Consider the following 26,909-nt stretch of genomic DNA (forward strand, 5'->3'; position numbering starts at 1 on the left):
CACATAGCTGTCCAGTTTTCCCAACACCATTTGATATAGAAACTGTCTTTTCCCTATTGTATGTTCTTGCCTCCTTGGTTGCACATTAACTGACCATATAAGCCTGGGTTTATTTCTGACCTCTCTATCCTATTCCCCAGAGAAATGGCATTTTAAGGTATGCCTTCATCAAATGACAGGAGAAGAAAGGGGAGGAGAGGGAAAGGGAGGGGAAGAGAAATAACACTAGTAAGTTCTTAGGCAGGAGGAATGGCTAGCCATTTTGGGAAAGGACTCTTTCTGGAGGGTCTCTTCTCATTCCAGCCTAGGATCTTTAGAATAAAGTCATAGAGAAAGAAAAACAAATGCTTCAGGACCTCTCTGAAGGCACATCTCAGCCCAAAGCACACTTCCTAGGGAGTCAATGGGCCCTGAAAGATGTTCCTACAAAGAAATCTGAAAAGTGAAAGGGAGTGATACAGGTCTGTATATAAACAAACCTCTCTCTACAGCAAAGGCCCTGAAAGAAATAAGTGAAACTACAGGAAAACAAAGCCAGGGGCTGTGTGATTACAGTTAGCTAGAAATGCATCTATGTGTTTTCTGGGTCTGCTGAACTCTCAGAGGTTTGATGAAGAAACAGGACAGACAATAAAATCACACTAGTTCCAATCAGGTCCTTAAGTGGTGCATTATATACCCTTAGAAAGTAAAGAATTAGGAGGTTTATCGTCCTCACATACACAAATGGGAACTCCACTGCTGGGGTAGGGGGAAGAGGGCAGCGGTGAGAAGCAGAGAGGGCAGCAAGAGAAAATTCACCAAAAACAGCCATTTACCCGTTCGTGGAGAACACCAAACAGTGTGCCGACAGTGATGCGCTCGTAAACAAGGCGGGTCTTCTCTAGGTCTTGGGACAGGCACACAGCCATCAGCTGTAGCAGGTGCGGGTGCCGCAGCTTACTACAAAACAAAAGCAAAAGCAGCTTCACATGAGGTAGAGGGCAGAAAGATATGATGAAAAAATGAGTGCTTTCCTTCCTCTAGGCCCCTTGAACACATTCTAAACAAATACCATTTGTACCTAATGTCTTTCTAAGAAAACAGGATGGGTGGGGTGAGATAGGGATAGGGGAATCTATGGTCTCTCACTGATCAGAACCTGAGGGCTTAGTCATCGACAATGATGATGACAAGACACAACATCACCAAGAGCTACTGATCAAGGTACTTTACATGCATCATCTCCATCTTAACAACCACCTGTACGAAATACTTTATACTCATTTTTGAGATAAGGAAAACAAGGTCAGGGAGATGTCAGAAACTTGCCCAAGGTCACACACCCCTCAGTCTCACATCAAAGCCCACATTGTGTATATGCATCCTTCCAGCCTCCTGGGGTCCCTTTAGGCTGATTTCCCCCAAAAGGAAGAGTTTGGCCTCTGATACATCTCTTGCAGGGGTTGAGTGTCCTACTCAAGGAACTGGGTCCATTCACTCAGCAGTCCTGGTGTGAAACCATGATCCAAGATCCTGCTTTAGCAAGAGCTAAAGGATTAACCCTGGAGCCGTAGGAAACTTAAGGTACTAAGGTACACCCATGGGCATGTCCTCAATGGCAGAGACTCAGTTCCTCAGTTGTGTGGATCTCATGCACAGCCATCATCTATGAAGACAGGACTGTGCATGCTGTCCTCTTGGGTACAGGGCCAAAAAGCCTCAGGGGCTACTGGCTTGGAGGCTGGCTTGGAGACAACTGTTATGGGAAGTCAATCAGCTAAAGAATTAAGCCCCTCAGCACCACCATTCCCACCCCTCAGGCTATCCATTAATTTCCCTTTCTCTCTCTCTCTCTCTCTCTCTCTCTCTTTCTCTAGAAGTCAAATGAGCCCATTCCAACAGTCAGGAAATGCTGAGGCTGAGGGGGGCTGGTCTCCACACCTCTGCAAAAGCACCAGCACCAGCACCGTATAGCCCTGAACTTGGGTCTGTAAAGAGACGTGGATTGTAATGCACCAGGCTCTTGGGCTTCTTTCTCACCTGCTGTGTTCCTGCTCTGCAATTAACAAGTCAGCCAGCCGAACCCTGCTGCAGTGAGGATGGGTGGGGAGATTCAGCTCCTTCACTGTGACCCTGCTCCCATTCCACACCAGACTACAAGGGCAGGAGAAAGTGCGAGAGCAAGGAATGAGCAGCTCTCCCAGGCAAAAACAGGAGAAGTGGCATTTACACAGAATCTATAATGCAACTCCACTCTGCACCATTGGGTCCTCCCTTCCCCTACCCCCCTAGTCCTAAAGCACCCTCTGGAACTTAGTATGAGTGGCAGGAAGTCACTGAAGGATTTGAGGGAGGGAGTGACTTCACCAGGTTTGCATTTCTTTTTCATTTTTCAATGTTTGTCTATTTATTTACTTATTTAAAGTTTATATTATTTATTTTGAGAGGGACACAGAGAGTGTGAGTGGGAAAGGGGCAGAGAAAGAGGGAGAATCTCAAGCTTTAGCTGCGCTATCAGCCCATGCTGGGCTCAAACTCAGAAAACTGAGAGACCTGAGCTGAAATCAAAAGTTGGACGTCCAACCAACTGAGCCACCCAGGAGCCCCTATTTATTGGGGGGGGGGGCAGGGTGGGCAGAAAGAAGGGGAGAGAGAAAATCCTAAGCAGCATCCATGCTATTAGCACAGAGCCCAATGTGAGGCCTCTATCTCATGAATCGAACCATGAGATTATGACCTGAGCCGAAATCAAGAGTAGAATGCTAGCCAGGTGCCCCTGGGTTTGCATTTTAGAAAGACAACAGCATTAGGGGCACCTGGGTGGCTCAGTCAGTTAAGTGTCTGACTTCAGCTCAGGTCATGATCTCACAGTTCGTGGGTTTGAGCCCCGCATTGGGCTCTGTGCTGACAACACAGAGCCTGGAGCCTGCTCTGGACTCTGTGTCTTCCTCTCTCTCTGCCCCTCCCCTGCTCATTCTCTGTCTCTCTCTCTCTCTCAAAAATAAATAAACATTAAAAAAAAAAGATAACAGCACCAGCAGTGTGGGGAATGGTAGGGAGGGGTGGTCAGAGAATGGGGAACTGGCTAGGAAGCCAGTCTGTGTGAGGGGCACTGATGACTTGAACAAAGACCACAGCAGTAGGACAGAAAGGAGGGGGGACCTGGTAACAAATCTGTGGCACAGGCAGGAAACTAGGGGATAGAGGGCCTCAGGAGTCTGGCAGAGGCCTTTTTGGAAAGGTGTTTCTTCTAGACAGGGAAGAAGCATCCAGGTTCAAGCAGGCCAAGAAACCTTGGCCAAGACAACTCTTGGGACCCTGCAGGTGCCAGGTCTCTGGGGACTGAGAATACCCCAGGCACTTTTGTCATAGACAAATCCCATTACCGCTTCCCCCGCCCCCGCAGTTGGCTGGTGAGAGCTGTAGCTGATGCCTGTTCTGGCTTCCACAGAGGCCTCAATCAATACCCTCTGGCCTATATCAGAGACCAGACGGTAACCACTAAGCTGCCTCTAACTCTAGAAAACAGAGAGATTAGAACATCATCATGAGTAATCTTTCAGATAAGTTGTTCTGGGGTGGGGGATGGGGGGCATCTGGCAATGTCTGTAGACGCTCTGAGTTGTCACAGTCACAACGGTGGAAAGCGGTCAGCAGAGGCTGGTACCGGCATCCAGTGAGTAGAAACCAGAGATGCTCTTAAACATCCTACACTGCACAGGACAGCCCCCAACAACGAAGGATACCAGCCAAAAACATCAATGGTGTCCAGGTTGAAAAACCCTGATTTTGACATATATTCTTCATTGTTTGTGTTTTGGGGGAAACCCTCCACACATAAGGGAATCACATGAAGCCCACCCTTCCTGTGGGACTAAATCAGACCTCCCACTGGCCAGCTTCTGCTTACTTGGTCATGACCATGTAGGGGCCACTGAAGAAAGAGAAGGTAGGCTCATCATCAGCTTGAATCACTTCCTTTTCTCCAATTACTGGAAGAGATCCCAGGTAGGCCAGCTGTGCTCCCCCTGTGAGATAAAACTGAGAGCAGAGCACAGCTTCAAATTGAGGGGAGAAAAGAGGAAAAGCAAAATGCCCTCAGAATCCTGTGCCAGCTAAAAATAATAACTGCTATTTACCAAAAGTTGCTGAATTCCCCTATGCACTGGACACTATTCTTTAATTTGTACTATCTTTAATCTGCCTAGAAACCCTGCAAGGTTGTAATATTCTTTCCCTTTTACTAGTGAGGAAACCAAGGCTCATGAAGAGAGGTCAGATGCCTGCCTGAAGTACCAGGCTGGGGCTCACAGGCCTCTTGTGCCCCCACAGAACCCAGACCTATGTGCAGCCAAGGCCAACATTCCTGCTCCCTCCTTCCCACCCAAGGCTGCCTAGGCACAACCAACAGATGCAGGGCTAGGGAAAACTGTCAGCAAACATCACCCAGACACCCAGTTACATTCCCAAATGTCTCTCTTTGATGGGCAGAACCAAGAACCCAAAAGATATTTTCCCTCAACACATTTCTCAGTTCAAAATCTCAATGCCTTAAAGGCATTCCAACAAAAAGTTATGGAGGGCAAGTCAACCACCAATAAGACCTATGGGGTCAGTGTAGCCCTCTGCTTCTCTTCAGGGAGACATGTCTGGGGCCCTCACTGGGAATTAATGAAAGGATCATTTTCTAAACTCCCCAAATCTAGCCCAATGTCATTCAAGGGAACTTTCCAGGGCTTTCTCCATTTTTCAGTAAGGACAAGAAGACTAAGAGTTATCTGTCCTGCAAAAGTAGTAAAGAAGAAACAGAACACTCTGGAGAGGATAAGGAAAAAAGAGTTGGACAGGGTTGGGGGAAGTGGGGCCAGAGTCAGGGCCAGTTGGCTCTCCAGTTGGTCCTGCAAATGCTGGGTGTCAGTGGCAACCTCTTACCTTCCCAAAGCCAAAGCTGTAGATATTTTGCGCAGAAATGACTCCAGCTTTAAGCAGTCGGTTAGGAGAGCCACTAGGGTTTCTAGAAGTATTTTTAAAAGGAAGAAAAGTAAGAATTAACCATATCCAGAGGAACTGAGCTATGAATTAACCATATCCAGAGCTATGAGAAAATGTAGTTCATTTTGTCTTTACTACTTGACTGTTTATCATGAAACTACGTAAGAGCCAGCCTATGAGAGGGCCCTGTGATTTCCACCTCCTGGTAATCTTGCCTTTGTGTGTTTCAGATAGGGCAGACCTGTTAGGCCAACTGGGCACTGAATAAATGATGGAGTGGTTGATTTCCAAGGCTAGATCCACCAGAGCTTCTGTTCTGATCACTCTCGGATCCCTTGCTCTGAAGGAGGCCAGCTACCATGTTGTGAGGACACTCTAGCAGCCCGATGGAGAGGCCCAACACCCACTACCAATTTGCCAGCCATGTGAGTATGCCATCTTGGAACTGGATCCTCCAGTCCCAGTGAAGCCTTCAGATGATAAAGCCCTACCTGACATCTTGATTACAACTTCATAAGAAACCCTAAGCCAGATCCACGTAGCTAAGCCATTCCCTGAATTCTGACCCACAGAGATTGTGTGAGATACAAATGTTTATTGCTGTTTGAAACTGCTAAGTTTGGGTGGCTTGGGGGTGGATTCAATATGCAGCAATAGATGATGAGTTCAGATGGTCAAAGTTGGAAAGAATCAAAACATGTCTTTTTTTCTTTTAAGAACAAAACATCTTATCCAGCTTTTATTTTTATAGATGGGACAAATGGAGCCCAGAGAGGGGGAACCTGCTGGTCTGAGGTCACAGAGCAGCAGGAATGGCCAGACAGACCCTGATACTCATTCCAGCCACTGCTCTTTCCACATACCACACCCAAACCACCACCGTGGGACACTGCACACTGGGACCCCCCATGAACTGAGAGTCTGGCAAGGAATGGCTTATATTTCTTTGGCTCCCCAAGGCTGGCATGGTGCCATACATGTAGTAGGTGCTTACTTAATGCTTTCCGAATGAGTAGTTGAGGCTCAGATTGAAGGACAAAACATTCTGCTAGTGCTGGAGCCATTTTCCCTCCCTCAGCAAATGGCAAAGGAGCTGCAGGTAACAGTGTGTACTCATCCTCACCCCACATCAGCTCTGTGAGGCTCCATGTGCCCACTTTTCACGCACAGAAGCAAATTCTTTACTCTGCTTTCAGAGATACTTTTAGGCTCTATCTCATTGGCAACTTAGGCCAGGCTGTCCGTTCCTCACTTTTAGCTGCTGTGAGGTTTAAATGAGGACTCCACAGTTTGGACTGAGATAAACTGGACATCCCAATTTATACGTAATGTTCCAGTATCATTCGTGGTAGCATCCCCTTCACTCGCAAAGCAGCCCAGCATGGAGGATAAGCTATCTGGTCAACGTAATCTGAGTGGACATGCCCCCTTCTTACACCAAATTCTTAATCTCCTCTAGAAACAGAGGCTACATGCTCAGGCCTCAAATATCCAGGGGACAACAACTGTTTCCTGCCCAGGGGAACAGATTTTGAGGTGGCAGCAACGGCATGCCTCCCCAGCAGCACCAGAACAGGAGGATACCATTGACAATACTCCCCCTTCCCATCTGGGGCTTCTCAGGTATGTGAGTGGCTTTTTAAAGGGTATGAGCTCCGTTTAAGCAGAGGAACTGGCTGTTCTCCAGCAGGGACTTGGACTATAACTACAATCAGATCAACATTTCTTGCTCTTTTACCTGAATTTCTCAGGCCATGTCTATTTAAGTAAATTCAGCTGGGTGGAAGGGGGAAAACGGACTTCCGTTATCTATAACAATACAACCATCTGTTCTTCTCAGTTCAGTGCTTTTTCTTTCCCCCCAACCAGGCTCTGTGTAAACACGTACCTGTGTTTACAGGTAAGGAATCTTACCGACATGGGCCTCACTCACAGATCTGAGAAGCCAGTTCTTATCTCAAGGATTCATGTGTTTTCTTCACATTAAAAAGGGGGATGTATGTACTCCCACTCTACTTTCCATTAAGTACTGCATGGTCCAACCCCATTAAAAAAATAATGTTTCATCTAACTATAAAATAAATGCTACATCTAGATTAGTATCTGAAATTTGTTAGGTTTTTTAACACTTAACTTGGATTTTCCTTTAGGCTGGCCCTTGTACCCCCTCACCTTGTACTCAGCCCTACCATACAACAAGCAGTGAAGGGCTGGCGATGGTGAGCAAGACACACACAGGCCCTGCCCTCTTGGGGTTGTGGAACTGTATAAAATTTCTGAATGTGACAGACTCCATTTTGAAGTTCCATCTTCCTTTCCAACTAATGAACTCCTGAACTGGGCCAGAAGCAGCAATGGTTTCACAAAGCAGTTGACCATAAAATTCAACAGAACAAATGGCATTCATGCCATAAAACTGTTGGTATGAACTTTAAGACAGAATAGTTTACTAATGCACACCAAGAATAGTTTTATTTGACGGCACCAAAAAAAACAGAGAGTAATCAAAAATAGCTCAAGGGGTGCCTGGGTGGCTCAGCTGGTTGAGCTGACTTCAGCTCAGGCCATGAACTCACTGATCATGAGTTCGAGCCCAGCGTCGGGCTCTGTGCTGACAGCTCAGAGCCTGGAGCCTGCTTTGGACCCTGTGTCTCCTTCTCTCTCTGTTGCTCCCCTACTTTCTCACTTTCTCTCTTTCTCTTTCTCTCTCTCTCTCTCTTAAAAATAAAGAAAGGTTAAAAAAAATAAAAAAAAAAAAAAACCCCAGCTCAAGCAGTTACTTGGTACCAGTTAACAGGCTTTTTCCTCTTCTTTATCTAAGTTCTATAATTAGCCCCCTTCTTTCTCACAAAAAAGACTCACTTTCCCCCACTTTTCTGCTTGGTACCAGAATCTGTGCTCCCTGAATTGCAATTGTGAGACCCCAAATAAAAGGTCTTTGTGTCTTGTTCAGTTTTGCCTCCTTTTCTCAGTTAGCAGTGTTCAGTCTTATTAGAAACAGGCAAGAACATATATAAATACAATAATTACAAACTGGGATAAGTCTCTCCAAACTCTGAAGGAGGGAACTCCACACAAGGGGGAGGGCAAGGACAGGCAAGGAGGCGAGCTCAGCAGGGCCTCCAAGGTCAGATGAGGAAGTGGGAGTTTATTCTGATAGCTATGGGGAATGACCTAAAGGGTTTTTGGCAGAGACTGGCAAGAGTGGCAGGGGGGCATGGGGGGAGCAGTCAGAAGTAACTAGACCATGGGGCACCTGGGTGGCTCAGTCGGTTAAGCGGCCGACTTCGGCTCAGGTCACGATCTCGCGGTCCGTGAGTTCAAGCCCCACATCGGGCTCTGTGCTGACAGCCTGTTTCAGATTCTGTGTCTCCCTCTCTCTGTGACCCTCCCCCGTTCATGTTCTGTCTCTCTCTGTCTCAAAAATAAATAAATGTTAAAAAAAAAAAAAAAAAAAAAAAAAAGTAACTAGGCCTCGAGGGAATTAACTCATTTTTCCTAAGAAGCCAACGGCACCCAGAAAGAAAACCAGGACTTGTGCAGGGAAGGACAGGACAAGGAAGCCTTCGAGGGTGTGACAAGTCTTGCAACTCTGACTACAGAAAGTGATGCCATCAGAGAAAATCAAAATGGAAAGGATTCTCTGGATACAAACCCTGAATTAATAAAGCCCTAAGAACTTTATTTTATTTTGTTTTATTTTAAGCCCTAAGAATTTCAAATAGCTAGGCAGTTGAGCATGGAGATAAACCTGAGGCCCACCTCCTGCAGCTGTGATGGGGTTAGGTGGGCTGCCCACTAGCTGGCAGCAAATCACGCCAGCTTAACACAGCCTGAGGACGCTAGGTTAAGCATTTGTATTCTTTTGTAGTCTTAGAGATAAAGGAACACTCTTTCCATGGTTTGGGAGAGGACAAAAAATCCAGTTGGCTGCTCTGCTGGGAAGGAGTTTTCTGCAGGGCTCCTCAGACCTGAAAAGTTCTTTCTTTGCTAACCACAGGGTGGTGCCCACTAGAGCCCAGAACTCATTTCCCCTGGACATTCCTGGATAGGGGCATGACAGCTGAAGGCGCTCCTCTGGGTACATTTTTAAGCGGCCACATCCTCTCCTTCAGAGCTCAGCACTTAGGGTGGGCCAGATCCTGGAGGGGACCAACATGGAGGGGACCATGGTGGCTCACGGTGCAGGACTCCTACAAGAAAGGCTGGGGTGATGCCCGCCGAATATTCCACTTGGCTCAGCTCAAGGCAGCACTCACCCCTGTATGAGGCCACCAAGCCTGGGTGGGCCACTGATGAGCCGCTGAGGGGAGTCAATCTTCTTTAGGAGGTCATAGGAGAAGCCCTGTATGATGGCCTGCATGTGCGAGGCACAGCGCTGCATGAACTCCACCATCTGCAACACAGCGTGAAGATGCTCAGTGCTGAGGCAACTAGTGGCTACCCTGGCTTTCAGTGCAACTGGAAGAGTCTGACATGAATGAGCTGAGGAGCCAGGAGCCCCTGACAGGGAAATCTCTGGAAAGGGAAGGGCTCAAGTGATTTTTTTTTTTACAGAATGTTTCCAGAGAGGTGATTTGGCAATCATTTCCTCCAACTCCCTCCATTAACAGATGAGGAAACTGAAGCAGAAGGAGCAAAATTACTTGTCTAAGGCGAACAGCTAATGAGTTGGAGAACCAGGGGGAGGGAAGGGAGGCCTCTGCCCACCTCCCTCCTCCCTCCACATGCCAAGTATTGTGCACGCACTTTATGCTTTACATCTGTTATGTTATTTAGACCTCATTCAAACGCATCACACCTGCCAGTGTGCAGCCTCAACAGGTTATGTAATGTCAGTGGGCCTCAGTTTCCTCATCTGTTAAATGGGGACAATAACAGCATCTACATGACCGATTTATTGTGAAGATTAAATGACTTAATACTGAGCTAATTTAATTCAGAACCTCTGATGTGTAGTTAAGTGCTAGTCAAGGGTCAAAATTACAACTGTTCTCCCTCCTCAGGTGCCTGGGAGGCTCAGTCGTTTAAGCGGCCAACTTTAGCTCAGGTCATGATCTCACTCACAGTTTGTGGGTTCAAGCCCTGCATCAGGCTCTGTGCTGACAGCTCAGAGCCTGGAGGATGATTTGGATTGTGTCTCCTTATCCCTCTGTCCCTCCCCTGTCGCACATGGTCTCTCAAAAAAAACTCTTCTTCCTTCTCACTGAATGGTTGGCCAGGAAAGAAAAGTTCACTAATCTTGCCTGAGGTTTTATAGCTGGGTAACTTGCTTCAACCCAGGCCTGTGTGTCCAGTGCCGATAGCAAGACCACTACAAGCCCTGTGCTGTCCCCAGGATCAGCCCCTGATCCCTGGGCTCCTGGCTTCCAGCCCAGTGCTCTGCCTTGGCTGTGGCTACAGAGTGGGCCCAACCTTACCACGGTGCTACGCTCCTTCCCTGCTGTCAGGGCCCAGGTCTGTGGATTTTGACCCTTCTCGTCGTGGAGTCGAAGATCACCCCCTGCATCCAGCAGTTTACTGAGGATCCACTGATTCCCTGAAAATGCTGCTGCATGAACAGGGGTGCTCCCATCAAAGCAGCGGCTGGAGGGGAAAGTAGCAGTATTAAGGTGGCAGGATTCAATGGGTGACACAAAAAGCTCTCTTTTTACAAAGGAAACCTTTGGGAGGATTATAATAATATCATTTGTGAGGCTTTGCCAACAGGAGCTTTATACACATCCTCTTTTTCCACCCTTACCTCTACCCTTCAAGGTGGTATCATTTTCCAATATACAGATAAGGAAACAAAAGGGCAAAGCTGAAATTCATACCCAAGTATGGGTCTGGTTCCAAATCTGGTATCCCTTTTCCCATTGCTCTTTGATACTGGCTGCTCTGAAACAATTTCTTCATGTGTGTAGGGTCTCGAGGTCAGGCTGGTGAAGCACAAACTAACCAGACACCATCCCTCTCTTGTGAGAATGTCTCTATCTCCCAAATCCCCCAGTAGAGGCCCGCAAAACCTTGGCACCAGCAATCTGATCAAGAATCTACAGGGCCCAGGGACGCCTGGGTGGCTCAGTAGGGTTGAGCGTCCGACTTTGGCTCAGGTCATGATCTCATGATTCGTGAGTTTGAACATCGTTTCGGACTCTGTGCTTGACAGCTCAGAGCCTGGAGCCTGCTTCTGATTCTGTGTCTCCCTTTCTCTGCCCCTACTCCGCTCATACTCTCTCTCTCAAAAATAAACATTAAAAAAAAAAGAAAATTAAAAAAAAAAAAGAATCTACAGGGCAGCTGGGTGGCTCAGTTGGTTAAGTATTGACTCTTGGTTTTGGCTTAATTCATGATCTCATGGTTTGTGAGTTCAAGCCCCACATGGGGCTCTGTGCTGAGGGTACTGAGCCTGCTTGAGATTCTCTCCATCTCTGCCCCTTCCTTGCTTGTGTTCTCTCTCTCTCAAAATAAATAAATAAACTTAACAAAAAAAGTCTGCAACTCAGGAAAACGTCACCAAAGCCAATTAACAATCTGAAGCATAAAGGGGTGGCATTTATTGTGTTCAGAATACAGTGATATGTGATATATAGCTGTGGTTTCTTAACCTGGCTGCACATTAGGACCACACAGGAAGCTTACTGTGGTTCTTGTGAAACAGAAACACAAACAGGAGAAGGCAGAGGGAAAAGGAGAAGAAGAAACAAAATGAAAACGGAGGAGGAAGTTGAGAAGAAAGAAAGGAGTCTGAAGGTGGTAGTGCCTGACTGGCTCAGTTAGTAGAGCATGGGACTCTTGAGGTGATGTGAATCTTGAGGTCATGAGTTCAAGCCCCACACTGGGTGTGGAGCCTACTTTAAAATTAAAAAAAAAAAAAAAAAAAAGGAAAAAGAAAAAGTCTCCCTTGACGGCTTAGTCTGTAAAGCATATGATTCTTGATCTCAGGGTTGTAAGTTTGAGTCCCATGTTAGGTAGACAGATTACTTAAAAATAAAATCTTGGGGCACATAGGTGGCTCAGTCAGTTAAGTGTCTGACTCTTGATTTCAGCTCAGGTCATGATCTCACAGTTCATGGGTTCAAGCCCCACATTGGGCTTGCGTTGACAGCACTGAGACTGCTTGGGGGTCTCTCACTCTCTCTCTCTCTCTCTCTCTCTCTCCCCATCCCTCCCCTGCTCACAGTCTCTTTCTCTCTCAAAATTAAATGAACTAAAAAAAAAAAAAAAACAAGAAAAAGAAAAAGAAAGAAAGACAAAGTATTTAGAAAAATAAAAAATAAAACAAAATCTTTAGGAGCGTCTGGGTGGCTCAGTTGGTTAAGCCTCCAACTCTTGATTTCGGCTTAGGTCATGATCTCACGGTTATGGCATCAAACCCCACATCAGACTCTGCGCTGAGCATGAAATCTTCTTGAGATTCTCTCTTTCTCTCCCTCTGCCCTTCTCCCCAACATGCACTCTAAATAAATAAATAAATAAATAAATAAATAAATAAATAAATAAATAAATAAATAAATAAAATCTTTAAAGAAAAAAAAGTCTCCTAGTTCCAGATCCTCAGTTCTCTTGCTCAAAGACAGCTATTGTTACAAGTTTTTATATCCTTTCAGAAATCTTCTCTGCAGGGGTGCCTGGGTGGCTTAGTCGATTAAGCAGTTAGGCCTCAACCTTGATTTTGGCTCAGCTTATGAGTAATCTCACAGGTTCGTGAGATTGAGCACTGAATGGGCCAGGCTCCATGCTGACAGTGCAGATCCTGTTGCAGATTCTGTTTCAGACCCTTTCTCTCCCTTTCTCTCTGCCCCAACCCCACTGGCACACACGCATACTCTCTCTCTCCAAATAAATAAACTTTAAAGAAAAATTTTTAAAAAGAAATGTTCTCTGAATATACAAGTAGGAATAAGAATATGCTATATAAACTGTTCTGCATTTAAGTTTTTTCACTTAATGTATCTTGGAGAAATTTCCATATGACAACATACAAGTCACTCCAATTCTTTTTTTTTTTTTTTTTAATTTTTATTTATTTTGAGAGAGAACGAGAGTGTGAGCAAAAGCTAGGGAGGGACAGAGAGAGAGGAAGAGACAGAATCCCAAGCTGACAGAACAAAACCTGATGTGGAGCTCACACTCACAAACCATGAGATCATGACCTGAGCTGAAATCAAGAGTCAGACGCTCAACCAACTGAGCCACCCAGTTGTCCCAAGACATCTCAATTATTTTAAACAGCTGCATAGTATTCTAATGTGTGGGTATACCATAATTTAGTTAATGAGCCATTAGGATATTTGTCAAAAATACAGATTGTCAAAGAACACACCAGACTGAGTCAGAATCTGCAAGCATGAGGCCCAGGAATGTGTGTTTTTTACAAGGTCCCCAGGTGGTGCCAACAAGGTTGGCCTGTACACACTTGAGATTTCATTGTGAACACTCTCCTGTTTCTGGGTCAGTCTCCAATGGCACACTAAACTGTAGGAACTATAATATCCTCCTAGAGGATGAAACTAGAGGCCTGCAGACTGATTTGGCAACCCAGAAGCATGTTTTATTTGGCCCACACAATGTTGTAAAAAGGAATTTAAGGGGTGCCTGGGTAGTACAGGTGGCTAAACGTCTGATTCTTGATCTTGGCTCAGGTCATGTTCTCATGGTTCATGAGTTCAAGCCCTGCATCAGGCTGTGCACTGATGGCACAGAGCCTCTTTGGGATTCTGTCTCTCCTTCTCTCTGCTCCTCCCCAGCTTGTGTTCACTCTCTCAATGTAAATAAATAAACTTTAAAAAAATTAATAAATAATAAAAAGGAATTTAAAACAACAGACAATATTTACATTTTATTTATTTTTGAGAGACAGAGCACAAGTAGGGGAGGGGCAGAGAGACAGGGAGACACAGAATCCCAAGCAGGCTCCAGGCTCTGAGCTGTCAGCACAGAGCCGGATGCAGGGCTCGAACTCACACTGTGAGATCATGACCTGAGCCAAGGTTGGATTGAGCCACCCAGGTGCCCTAACAACAGACAATATTTAATACTGGGAGACTTCACATTAAAAACTGGAATTTTCAGCCACTTGGAAATTTGGAAGATCTGGTCTCCCTGGCTCCCTTTCCTGCCCAGCAACAAATTCCTAACCCTTCTTAGAGTCTGTACTCATTGACTCCACTTGGTCCCACAGGCATCTGACCCTGGGCATTCAGTAGGCTCCAGCCACCACAGCATTTCCTTTGAGTACTTAAGAATACAACTTCCCCCCAGAAATTTCCCTTCACCTTGATCAGAAGATCAGAAGAAGATAAATGTGAAAATGGTTCTATCACAAAATACAAACCCATGTGGTTTGCCTTCCTCCCTTTGACAACATCCTTTCCTACCTCCCCCTGGTACTATGGGGACTTCTAAAAAAGGAAAGTCAAACTGAGTTCTTAAGGCCTGGGCTCCTGGTCTCATCTCTATCATTAGTGCACCATTATGGGCCAGTCACTTAAATTTTCTGGGCCTCAGTTCCCTAAACTGGAATATTAAATGTTTGAATGATTTGATCTTTAAAGAGCCCAACTCTAAGCCTGCACAAAACAGATGTAATTGAAGATGACTGGAAAATACTGCATTTTTGCTGAGAACTCCAGGGATTCCCCACTGTGGCCTCCTACAATGCTCTTACCTACAAACAGGTGAGACAGCCTTTCCTTTCTGAGCTTTGAAATTATTATTTTTTATTTTTTTTAACATTTACTCATTTTTGAGAGAGAGACAGAGAGACAGAGAGACAGAGCATGAGCATGAGCATGAGCAAGGGAGAGGCAGAGAGAAAGAAAGAGAGAGGAAGAATCAGAACCTGAAGCAGGCTCCAGGCTCTGAGCTGTCAGCACAAAGCCCCACACAGGGCTTGAACTCATGGACTGCGAGATCACGAACTGAGCCTAAATCAGACACTTAACAGACTGAGCCACTCAGGCTTTGAAATTAAACCCTGAGCCCCTGAGCTTTGAAATTAAACATTAATACAGGACAGGAAAGTGTATGTGAGTCTAGAAGGAAACAGCAAAATGTTCACTGTATTAAGTTATATCTGGGTTATACAAATCTAATACTTGTCTATTGGCATTTTTTCATTATACTTTTGCAAGCTTCCAAGTTTTCTCCCACTAAGCAAGCAATCTTATAACAAAAAACAAAACCTCCCCCCCCAAATCTTCTGACATCAATTTTTTTAAATGTTTATTTATTTTTGAGAAAGAAAGAGATCATGGGTGGAGGAGAGGACAAGGGAGACAGAATCTGAAGCAGGCTCCTGGCTCTGAGCTGTCAGCACAGAGCCCTATGCGGGGCTTGAACCCATGAAACATGAGATCGTGACCTGAGCCGAAGTCGGACACTCAACCGACTGAGCCACCCAGGCACCCCTGACATCAATACTTTTTAAAGTACATTAAACAGGGCCTCCTCATGTGAGATGGGAATGCTATTTTATGACTTTTATTATTGTATTCTGGAATTCCTGTGAAAATCAGCCAGAATTAAGTAAGTATTCAAAATCTGTTTCTGGTTCTGTCCAATAGGAACTGTAAAAATACCTACTGTCCCCTCCCTCTTGAGAAGGTGGTTGTAAAGATCAAGTGAGCTGGTGCCTGGGAAAGCCCTGGGAAAAGCAAAAGTGCTACACAGAGAAGAGATGTTCAAGCGTAGCTTATTGATTACATTACACTGCTGTACCATATTATAAGTTGGGCCAACGATTAAACTCAGATTCTTTTAGACCACAATTACAAGTCATCCTGAGAAACTGATGCCAAGTATATTAAAGAAGAACTTGGTTGGTGGGTATATTAAACTGCTTAAGTGAATCATACAAATTGTAACCTGGGGTGGAAATATGGCAATTGTGCTGTTAATAACTAATTAATTAAGATCCAATTATTTCACTGGGCCTAGTAAAACTGCTTAGAAAGCTTTTTATTAGCACTTAAAAGTATGTCTCAACATAGCTAATACAACTATTTTTCGCTGATATAAATTAGTAAGACTCTTTTAATATCTTCCCAAATAATTTCATAAATGCCCCAACTCATTTTAAAAACATACTACTGGGCCACCTGAGTGGCTCAGTTGGTTAAGCTAAGGACATGATCTCACGTTCAAGCCCTCACATTGGGCTCTGTGCTGACAGCTCAGAGCCTGGAGCCTGCTTCAGATTCCGTGTTTCCTACACTCTCTGCCCCTCCCTCACTCACTCACTCCCTCTCTCTCAAAAATAAAATAAACATTAAAAAAAATTTTGGAGGGGGGTTGCCTGGATGGCCCAGTCGGTTAAGCGTTGAACTTCGGCTCAGGTCATGATCTCATGGTTCGTGAGTTCGAGCCCCACGTCAGGCTCTGTTCTGCTGATGGCTCAGAGCCTGAAGCCTGCTTTGGTTTCTGTGTCTCCCTCTCTCTACTCTTTCCCTGCTCGCTCTCTCTCTCTCTCAAAAAATAATCATTAAAAAAAATTTTTAAATAAAAGCATACTACTCATTTTCTAGACAGCGATGTTACTGTACTTACTGATTTGGATCTGATCCATAATCCACCAGAACATCAACTACCTTCGTAAGGCCTAGTAATGCCGCAACAAAAAGTGCAGTCTGGCCCAGGGAGTTAACTGCATCAACATAAATTCCTGCAAAACAAATGCAAGGGTCAATACAAACATCACGAAATCTCCTAAAACTAGAGAAGTTCCTACAAGGAGAAAATTTTAATTCCCTTACACAGTATTTTTATGTTTTACTACTGTAAGCTTTTTTTCAAACATAAAAACTCACAAATTAGCTAAAGGCAACCAGCATTCCATTCATCAAAAATACTACTTACAGAAGGTTGTATGAAAGCATCCCACCCCAGCACTCTAAAAGCCCAATTAAAATTATTTCCAGGTTATGGAGCACCCGGGTGGTGCCCAAATAATTTGAGCATCTGACTCTTGTGGAGCCTACTTCAGATTCTCTCCGTAGCCTCCCAGTCTCCCGCACCTGTGCTCTCCCTTTCTTACTAAGAAATGGGTTTAAGTTACTATCAGGTCCCAGTCTCCCGCACCTGTGCTTTCCCTTTCTTTCTAAGAAATGGGGGTTTAAGTTACTATCAAGTCCCGTGACTGACAATCTAGTTGGTTCAAAAACACACAAACCAGCGCTAAACCCTACAAAACTAGCTTCACACTCAAGAAAAGTCAAAGAAAAAAAAAAAAAAAAAAAAAAAACCCAAACGAAAAAACACCAGCTAATAAAAAGTCCCCAAGCGAAAAAACACCAGCTAATAGAAAATAAACACAACCACTAAAAAGTACGTACCAAAACACAACACTACAAACTATCCCCAAACCGACTAAGCTCTTAAAACACAAGAGCCCCAAACGTCCAAGAGCCTTAGCTTACCATAAATGCCTCCTAACCTATAGCAATTGAAAGAAAACAAAACCACTCAGACTGTGCTCTCTCCCTCTTACTCTCCCAAAAGGAGAGAAAGAACGATCATCAATGGCAATCAGCAACTGTAACGACAGCACCAAGAGCCAGCTTCACGCTCAGGAGAGAACACTTCGCCTCCTCCTCGTGGTTTCGGGTACTCTACACATTCAGAGAAACTTCTCTAGTAACAAACTATAGAAATGATCCCTGAAAGTATAGTCTTAACGACACACAACCCAATTTTCCAGAGTGAAAGAAACCCACCTACATTTCACTGATGGTGAAGTTTTTTTTCTTTATTTAAACGTAAATAATTTTTCAGGTGTATACTGGTATGTGTTTACCAAAGAATTATTCATTACCAAAGTTCGACAAAGCGTTTTTAAATAAACTGCATTTCAGAAGACATTTCAAGTCATCACTTTGATTACCATACAGTTGATAAGCAGCCAATCACACGCCATTTTTTTGCAACCTCCACCCCCGTTGCCGCAGCGTCAGGTTTAAGTGAATGATGACGACTACAAATCGCGCCGGAAGTCCAGGATGCGCCTCAGTTTAGACCAACCGTGTAAGTGAGGAATCTTTTTGCGAGAAATATGTTAAGAAGTAGATGATGAAACTTAAGCCCAAAGCCAAAGACTTGCATTTGCAAAGCACTCCGTTTTTATTTTTATTTTTTTTGATGTTTATTTATTTTTTTTTAATTTTTTTTTTTAACGTTTATTTATTTTTGAGACAGAGAGAGAGCATGAACGGGGGAGGGGCAGAGAGAGAGAGGGAGACACAGAATCTGAAACAGGCTCCAGGCTCAGAGCGGTCAGCACAGAGCCTGACGCGGGGCTCGAACCCACGGACTGGGAGATCATGACCTGAGCCGAAGTCGGACGCCCAACCGACCGAGCCACCCAGGCGCCCCGATGTTTATTTATTTTTGAGAGACAGTGTAAACTGAGGAGGGGCAAAGACAGGGGACTGAAAATCTTAAGTGGGCTCCGTGCTGACAGCAGAGACCCCATGCAGCTGGAACTCATAACCGTGAGATCATGACCTAAATGGGAGGCTTATCAGGCTGACCCACCCAGGCGCCCTACCACTCCCTGTTTTTAAACTTAATCCTGTGATTATTATGTCAAAATACCAGACATAAATGTTCTTTTGGAGATTTTTTTTTAACAAATGAAGGAATTTTTATTTACAGAAAAGTTGTGTTTAAATAAACACAATACATTAATTCTCCTGCTTAAAGTTTCAGGAGCTCTCAGCTCTTGGGCTAAGGACAATACACATAGCTTACTAGGCTGTTCACGGTCTGGCCCACAATCAGCTCTCCAGCCTCATTTTGCACCAAATTCCCTCTCACTTCAGCCATACTGAACTTAACAGCTCTAGGCTCACCATTTTACCTTCTGCCACAGAGCCTTTGCACAAGCTGTTCTCTTACAGGAATTCTCTCCAAACCCCTTCTCAACTTAACTTCAATTCATCATTAAGACATCTGTCCAAGTGTCCTCTAAGGGCACCCTTCCCTGACCTCCTTAACTACATCAAACATCTTCTCTGTGTGTTTCTTTGATTAATGCCTGCTCTTTGCACAAGACTGTGTCTCAGAAGAGCAGAGACTATGAACTGCCCTTGTATACCAACAATATCCCAAACACCTAGTATCGAATAGTGAATCCAAGCAAAGGTGTCAGTGCAGAGAACTGGGCAAGATAGGGGTTGTAAACATTGTAATTGGCCATTTTAAGCCATGGGTGAAAATGAGTCACAAAATATCCTACCTAAATAACAAAGAGTTGAGTATGGAGCCCTGAGGCCCACTAACATCTAAGGGGCAAGCCGAGAGGACAAAGCCAAAAAGTAGGGAGAAGGAAACCAAAAGAGGTAAGAGAAAACCTAGAACAAGTGGGTCACAGTGACAAGGGAAATAAGAGTTTCATTTAACTTTTTTAAAAAGCTTATTTATTTATTTTGAGAGAGAGAAAGAGGGGGCGAGAGAGAGAATCCCAAGCAGGCTCCACACAGGCAATGAATGCAAAGCCCAATATGGGGCTGGAACTCAGGAATTATGAGATTATGATCTGAGCCCTCAAATGACTGAGCCACCCAGATGCTCCAGGGAGATAAGGAGGATCAGTCAACAGCATCAGAGCTGGAGAAATCTAGTAAGAAGGATCAATGTTCTTGGTGAGAGCAGTACTAGTGGGGTTCATATTTCTTATTGCTCAGGTCTCACTGTGTTACAAGTATTTGTGCCATGTCTGTCTTCTTTACCAAACCTTCTCCCCTAACCTTGAGGGCAGAAACTGCCAAATTAGTCCTTTGGTGCCAAGTAAACTTATCTGACCAACAAAAGCAAGCCTAAGGGTAGAGAAGAGCAGCAAAGAACAATGTAGGAAGACAATTCTCCCACATTCTCCGTGGATGGCTCCTGTGTCTACATGTCATGAGAGTGAGGCACTAACTACCCTGTGTTCTAGACTTTTTTTAAAGTAGGCTCCATGCCCAACGTGGGGCTTGAACTCATGACCCTGAGATTGAGAGTCACATGCTCTACCCATGAGTGAGCCAAGGCTCCCCAGACTATCTTTATGAAGATGTCTGTATACCAAACTTCGGAAGATACAGTATCTCCTTTAGAGCAAAGTGCAGGCATGCTTACTGCCCAGTGTAATAAAGATAATGGCTCTTTGTGGAGCAAAGGGCATACTGTCTATTATAGAAGATTTGGATTCCCCAAGCTCAGGATACTTCTGCTGTAAAGCAACCCACTACGTGTGCAATATTATATAGCTCTTTGCATGGCTCTGAGGGAATTAGGGCCTGAGGAACCAGGACCAAAAAAAACTAAAAGTCTAGCTATTGCTGCTGCTATGAGTAATAAATTATCATTCAATTCTCTACCCAGGAATCTCATGTTTGCTGCCTGAATTGATAAACCTGTAGCAGGCTAATTTGTAAAACTGCAGACTATTCATAATTCTTGACAGGAAGGAACTACAGTTTAGGGAAGCAGACTGGTTAATCCCTGGGGTTCATGAAGTAACAAATTAAACCAACCAGGGCCTCTAAAGGCTTAGAGAAACACTTAGGGAGGCAATGAGCAACAAAGTCTTGAAAATCTACAGATAGCTGCAGAGAAAAGTAGGTTGAAAACCCGTGTCCCCACAACTTACACAAACAACGGCTTTTCGGTGATTTCCTAGTAGAAAACATTTATTCATTTACTCATTAATTCATTCATTCAACAAATATTTATTTCAGGCCAGTCCCACTGTAGCCATGTTGGGACTGATATAAAGGTGACCAAAGTAACCCCCCCAACAAGTGGCCAAAGGCAGCTTTCACAAAGACTGACTAAAAAGGTCAAAAGACCTGGGTTCAAGTGTTGAAGTCCTAATGACAACTTTTTTAGCCTGGGGCCTCCAGATGGGTCAGTGACCTAATTTCTGGGCCTCCTAGGAAGCAAGACCTGATATTATTTTTTTAACTTTTTTTATTTAATGTTTATGTATTTTTGAGAGAAACAGAGAATGAGAGAGAGAGAGCATGGGCAGGGAAAGGGCAGAGAGAGAGAGAGGGAGATACAGAATCCAAAGCAGACCTCAGGCTCTGAGCTGTCAGCATACAGCCTAATGCAGGACCTGAACTCACGAACCCTGAGATCATGACCTGAGCTGAAGGCAGACGCTTAACCAACTGAGCCACCCAGGCGCCCCAAGACCTGATATTAATAACCATGTGTGCCAGACACCATTCTAACTCGATCCTCACAACAGTACAATGGGAGGAAGATACCATTATCACTGTTTTATGGATTGAAAAAACAAGGTTTAGAGAGGTTCAGCAATTTTCCAGGGATCACAAAACAATCTGGCTCCAAAGTCCCTGCACTGCAACATATTGTCTTCCTCTCATCCTAATTCCTCAGCCTTGCTGCTCAGTATTACAGAAGCCTTTAGTAACCAAACAATGCTGTCCATGGCATTAAACACAAAGGGGAGAGAAAGTGTTAATTTCTGAGAGCAGGAAACCTCGACAGCTTTGGGTGGAAGTAGGATGATAAAGGGTAAAGGGAATGAGAGGATAAAACAAATAATGGGTGTATAGGAAGGATAGATATTTCACTCTACTCTGCAATAGTCCATGAACCAATATAAAATGGTGCCTGGGCTGAAATAGAGGAAAAAAACATAAAACTTCCTGTGAAGCCTGAAAAAAATTTAAAAATGAGAAAACATTCACACTTGGAGAAGAGGTGGGAAAGTTGACACTTTCCTAAATGCAGTTAGGAGTATGAAGTGTTATAATGCTTGTGGAAAGCAATATGGCAATATCTATTAAATATCTATTAAAAGCTGGATCCAGAAATCCCACTTTGAATATTTAAAACCCATTATGTAAAGATATATTACAAAGTATTTTATCAAAGCTTGCCTCCAATGATACAAACTGTAAAAAAAGAATCTTAATAACCATCAAAAAGGGTATAGCTGAATAAATTATGGTACATACAGTTAAATATTAAGCAATTATTAAAATGGATGAGTTAGTTCTGTATCAATTGGACTAGAGATGGATAAGATGTAATGTTAAATGCAAGTTTCAGAATGCATATAGTATACCACTTTTGTAAAGGCAGATTAGTTATGTCTATCCATCTATCTTCCATCTACCTATGCATCCATCCATCTACTTTTGATTCCACTGGTTAAAATAACTTCACATTACTTTTGTAATAAAAACATTTTTTAAAGTTCATTTATTTATTTTGACAGAGAGACAGCCGGAGAGAGACACAGAGAGAGGGAGAAGAAAGTGAATCCCAAGCAGGTTCTGTGCTGTCGGCATGGAGCCTGACGCAGGGCTTGAATTCATGAACTGTGAGATCATGACCTCAGCTGAAACCAAAAGTCTACTTGAACCACCCAGGTGCCCCAATAAAAACATTTTTAAGGGTGGTGGGGAACTGGCTGGCTCAGTTAGTAGAGTGTGCAACTCTTGATCCCAGGGTCTTGAATTCAAGCCCCCCGTGTTGGTAATGAAGCCTACTTAATTAAAAAAAAAAAAAATTCTTATAAGGATCACCAAAGGAAGCATGTTCTACACATTTCCTGAGAAGAACAGAGTTTGCAGTGGCTTCTCATAGCCATGAACTCAGGTGGAACAGTGAGAACAGAAGAGTGATAATCCAGATTTAAGAACAGAAATAGGGCTAGTGACAAATAAGTGAAACTGCAGAGAAACAAGTGAAACTGCAGTGGCTTCACTCACTGGCCTAAGAATTGAATCAGCTGAATATATGTTGCCGTCTTGGTGTAACAGGGCACTATGAAAGGCATTGCTACCTCCAACAAGAAATGAAGACTGCTGGGGTGCCTAGGTGGCTTAGTCGGTTAAGCATCCAACTCTTGATTTTGGCTCAGGTCATGATCTCCTGGTTGGTGAGTTCAAGTCCTGTGTCAGGCTCCGCACTGACGGCACAAAGTCTGCTTAGGATTCTCTCTTTGCACCTCCCCTTCTCTCTCTCTCTCTCAAATAAATAAATAATAAAAAAAATTAAATAAAATGAAGACTGCTTGTACAACTATATCACGTAACAGTCAGTAGAATTAGGAGACTGTTGATTTTTCTACTCCAGTGTGCAACAAGCATGGTGCATTAACAGCCCCAGTGTAGACCAGGAATAGTTCCCTAAAGCAGAAGTTAGGAAAAACATCTGATTAACCTGGAATAATTTAAAAGTGAGATTCAAAAATCAAAGAAGAGTTCTAAAATGAAAATATAAAAGCTTTAGCATCAAAGCTAAAATCAGGTGGTCCTGGGGCGCCTGGGTGGCTCAGTCGGTTAAGCGTCCAACTTCGGCTCAGGTCATGATCTCATGGTTCATGGGTTCGAGCCCTGTGTTGGGCTCTGTGCTGACAGCTCAGAGCCTGGAGCCTGCTTTGGATTCTGTGTCTTCCCCTCTCTCTCTGCCCCTCCCCCACTACACTCTGTGTCTCTATCTCAAAAATAAATGAACATTAAAATAAATAAATAGGGGCACCTGGGTGGCTCAGTCGGTTGAGCGTCCGACTTCAGCCCAGGTCATGATCTCACAGTTTGTGAGTTCGAGCCCCGCGTCAGGCTCTGTGCTGACAGCTTGGAGCCTGAAGCCTGCTTCGGATTCTGTGTCTCCCTCTCTCTGTGCCCCTCCCCAGCTCATGCTCATACTTTGTCTTAAATAAACTAAAAAAAAAAAAAAAAAAAGTTTTTAAAAAAATTTAATAAAATAAAATAAATAAATAAATAAAATTGTATTTGGCTGAGAAAATAGTTAAAAGAAATAAATCATAACACTGAAAGGCAAAAAAAAAAAAAAAGAAAAAATCATCTTAAGAAAATATCAGAAGCACATTTAAAACTACTTTAAATGGCTGTTCTTTTTAACTTGTAAAGAGCTATCACTCACTGGTTAAGTTTATTCCTAGGTATTTTATTACTTTTGGTGCAATTAGAAATGAGATTGTTTTATTAATTTCTCTCTGCTGCTTCATTATTGGCATGTAGAAATGCAACATATTTCTGTACACTGATTTTGTATCCTGCAACTTTACTGAATTTGTTTATGAGTTCCAGTGGTTTTTAGGTGGAGTATTTCAGGTTTTCTGTATATAGTATCATCACCTGCAAATAGTGCATGTTTTACTTATTTATTTTTGTTGTCCGATTGCTGTGGCTAGGATTTCCAATACTATGTTGAATAGAAGTGGTGAGATTGGACATCCTCGTCTTGTTCCTAACCTTAGGGGAAAAGCTCAGTTTTTCCCCACTGAGTATGATGTTGGCTGTGGGTTTTTCATATGTTCCCTCTAAATTCTTAAGGGTGTTTTTTTTTTTTTAATTCAGTAGGCTCTACGCCCCAACATGGGTCTTGAAATTGAGTCACTTGCTCCACTGACTGAGTCAGCCAGGTGTCCCATTGAAGGTTTTTATCATGAATAGATGTTGTACTTTGTTAAATGCTTTTTCTGCATCTACTGACATGATCATATGGTTCTTGTCCTTTCTCCTATTGATGTGATGTATCAACTTGATTGACTTGCGAATATTGAACCACCCTTGCAACCCAGGAATAAATCCCACTTGATCATGGTGCATGATTTTTTTAATGTATTGTTGATTTCGGTTGCTAGTATCTTATTGAGGATTTTTGCATATATGCTCATCAGGATACTGGTGTCTTTATCTGGTTTTGGTATCAGGATAATGCTGGCCTCAGAAAGAATTTGGAACTTTTCCTTCCTTTTCTATTTTTTGGAATAGTTTGAAGAGAAAAGGTACTAACTCTTCTTTAAATGTTTGGTAGAATTTGCCTGTGAAGCGATCTGGTCCTGGACTTTTGTTTGTTGGGAGTTTCTGTTTGTTTGTTTGTTTGTTTTTTAAAAATTTTATTTTTAAGGGGGTGTCCACATGGCTCAGTCAGTTAAGTGTCAGACTCTTGATTTGGGCTCAGGTCATGGTCTCACACTTGGTGAGATACAGCCCCACCTCGGGCTCTGCACAGACAGTGCTGAGCCTGCTTGGGATTCTCTCTCTCCCTCTCTCTCTGTCCCTTCCAAGCTCACGTGTGTGCTCTCATTCTCTCCCTCAAAGAGCCCCACATTGGGCTCTGTGCTGACAGTGAGGAGACTGGTTGGGATTCTCTCTCTCTCTCTGCCCCTCCCTCGTTCACTCATATGGCACACTCTCTCTCAAAATAAATAAATAAACATTTTTTAAATTTTATTTTTAAGTAATCTCTACACCCAACATGGGATTCAAACTCACAACCTCAAGATCAAGAGTTGCATGCTCTACTGACTGAGCCAGCCAGGCACCCCTGTTAGGAGTTTTGTGATTACTGATTCAATTTCTTTGCTGGTTATCAGTCTGTTAAAATTTTCTATTTCTTCTTGTTTTAGTTTGGTAGTTTATATATTTCTAGGAATTTATCCATTTCTTCTAGGTTGTCCAATTTGTTGGCATATAGTTTTTCATAATATTCTCTTATAATTGTTTGTATTTCTGTGATGTTGGTTGTTATTTCTCCTCTCTCGTTTGTGATTTTATTTATTTGAATCCTTTCCCCCTTTTTTTTTCTTGAAAAATCTGGCTAGAGGTTTATCAACTTTATTGATTTTTTTTCTTTTCAAAGAGAAGCTCCTGGGTTGCCTGGGTGGCTCAGTCCATTGAGTGTCCAACTCTTGATTTCAGCTCAGGTCATGATCCCTGGGCCGTGGGACTGAGCCCCACATCAAGCTCCACACTGAGCATGGAGCCTGCTTAAGACTCTCTCCTGGGGCGCCTGGGTGGCTCAGTCAGTTAAGCTTCTGACTTCGGCTCAGGTCATGATCTCGCAATTCGTGAGCTTGAGCCCTGTGTTGGGCTCTGTGCTGACAGCTCAGAGCCTAGAACCTGCTTTGGATTCTGTGACTCCCTCTCTCTGCCCCTCCCCTGCTCACATTCTGCCTCTCAAAAACTAAATAAATGTTAAAAAAAAAAAAAAAGACTCTCTTTCCCTCTGCCCCTCTCTCCCACTTGCACACTCTCTCAAAAAACAACCAAAGATGTAGTATATACACAATGGAATATTATTCAGTCATAAAAAAGAATGAAACTTTGCCATTTGCAACAGCATGGATGGAGCTAAAGAGTATAATGCTAAGCAAAATAAGTCAGTCAGAGAAAGACAAATACCATATGTTTTCACTCATAGGTGGAATTTAAGAAGCAAAACAAGTGAGGGTGCCTGGGTGGCTCACTCAGTTGAACATCCAACTCTAGGTTCGGCTCAGGTCATGATCTCAGGGTTTGTGAGTTCTAGCCCCACATCGGACTTTGCTGAAAGCATGGAACCTGTTTGGGATTCTCTCTCTCTCTCTCTCTCTCTCTCTCTCTCTCTCTCTCTCTCTCTCTCTCCCCCCCCCCCCGCCCCTTCCCCGCTCACGTGCATACTCTCGTGCTCTCTCTCTCAAAATAAATAAACTTAAAAAAAAATGAGCAAAGGAGAAAAAATGAGAGAGATAAACCAAGAAACAGACTCTTAACTATAAAGAACAACCTGATGGTTACCAGAGGGAAGAAGGGTGGGGCAAAATAGGTGATGGGGATCAAGAGGTGCACTTCTTATGATGAAAACAGGGTGATGTATGGCATTGTGGAAAGACTACATTATACACCTGAAACTAATGTAACACTGTATGTTAACTGGGATTAAAAACTTAAAAATAAAAGATATTCTAATACAGTGCTTACAGTGAGGAAGCTTATAGTGTGGTGACACATACACAACAATTAAAGTGTGGTAAAAAGCAATAAGCAATATAATGATCGATTAAAGTATAGAATCCAAAGGGCGCTTGGGTGGCTCAGTCGGTTAAGCGTTTGACTCTTGATTTTGGCTCAGGTCATGATCTCATGGTTTGTGAGTCTGGCCCCTCAGTTGGGCTCCTCTCTCTCTCTCTCTCTCTCTCTCTC

At 43.6% G+C, this 26,909-nt stretch overlaps 1 protein-coding gene and 1 non-coding gene across 7 annotated transcripts in view; both read right to left on the reverse strand.

Moving 5' to 3' along the window:
• TEX14 (testis expressed 14, intercellular bridge forming factor) overlaps nt 1-26,909 on the reverse strand; it is a 121,135-nt gene that overhangs the window by 47,605 nt on the left and 46,621 nt on the right. For 5 of the 6 annotated variants that reach the window (XR_008418609.1, XM_053892434.1, XM_053892433.1 and 2 more), the window contains exons 3-9: nt 16,507-16,621; nt 10,395-10,560; nt 9,234-9,370; nt 4,915-4,996; nt 3,893-4,023; nt 2,023-2,136; nt 819-942 (exon numbers count right to left, since the gene is read on the reverse strand). Coding sequence is in view for 5 of the 6 variants with exons in the window: in XM_053892434.1 (XP_053748409.1) it covers nt 819-942; nt 2,023-2,136; nt 3,893-4,023; nt 4,915-4,996; nt 9,234-9,370; nt 10,395-10,560; nt 16,507-16,621 (869 nt within the window). In the remaining variant the exon portion in view is untranslated. The remainder of the gene's footprint in view (nt 1-818; nt 943-2,022; nt 2,137-3,892; nt 4,024-4,914; nt 4,997-9,233; nt 9,371-10,394; nt 10,561-16,506; nt 16,622-26,909) is intronic. The other variant, XM_053892435.1, reaches the window with a different exon arrangement.
• LOC128774394 (small nucleolar RNA U3) lies at nt 17,417-17,631 on the reverse strand. Its single transcript, XR_008418965.1, has one exon. It is a non-coding gene; the product is annotated as a small nucleolar RNA U3 (small nucleolar RNA).

Source organism: Panthera pardus, unplaced genomic scaffold (genome assembly GCF_024362965.1).
Source record: "Panthera pardus isolate Hobbes unplaced genomic scaffold, ASM2436296v1 HiC_scaffold_3, whole genome shotgun sequence".
NCBI lineage: Eukaryota > Metazoa > Chordata > Mammalia > Carnivora > Felidae > Panthera > Panthera pardus.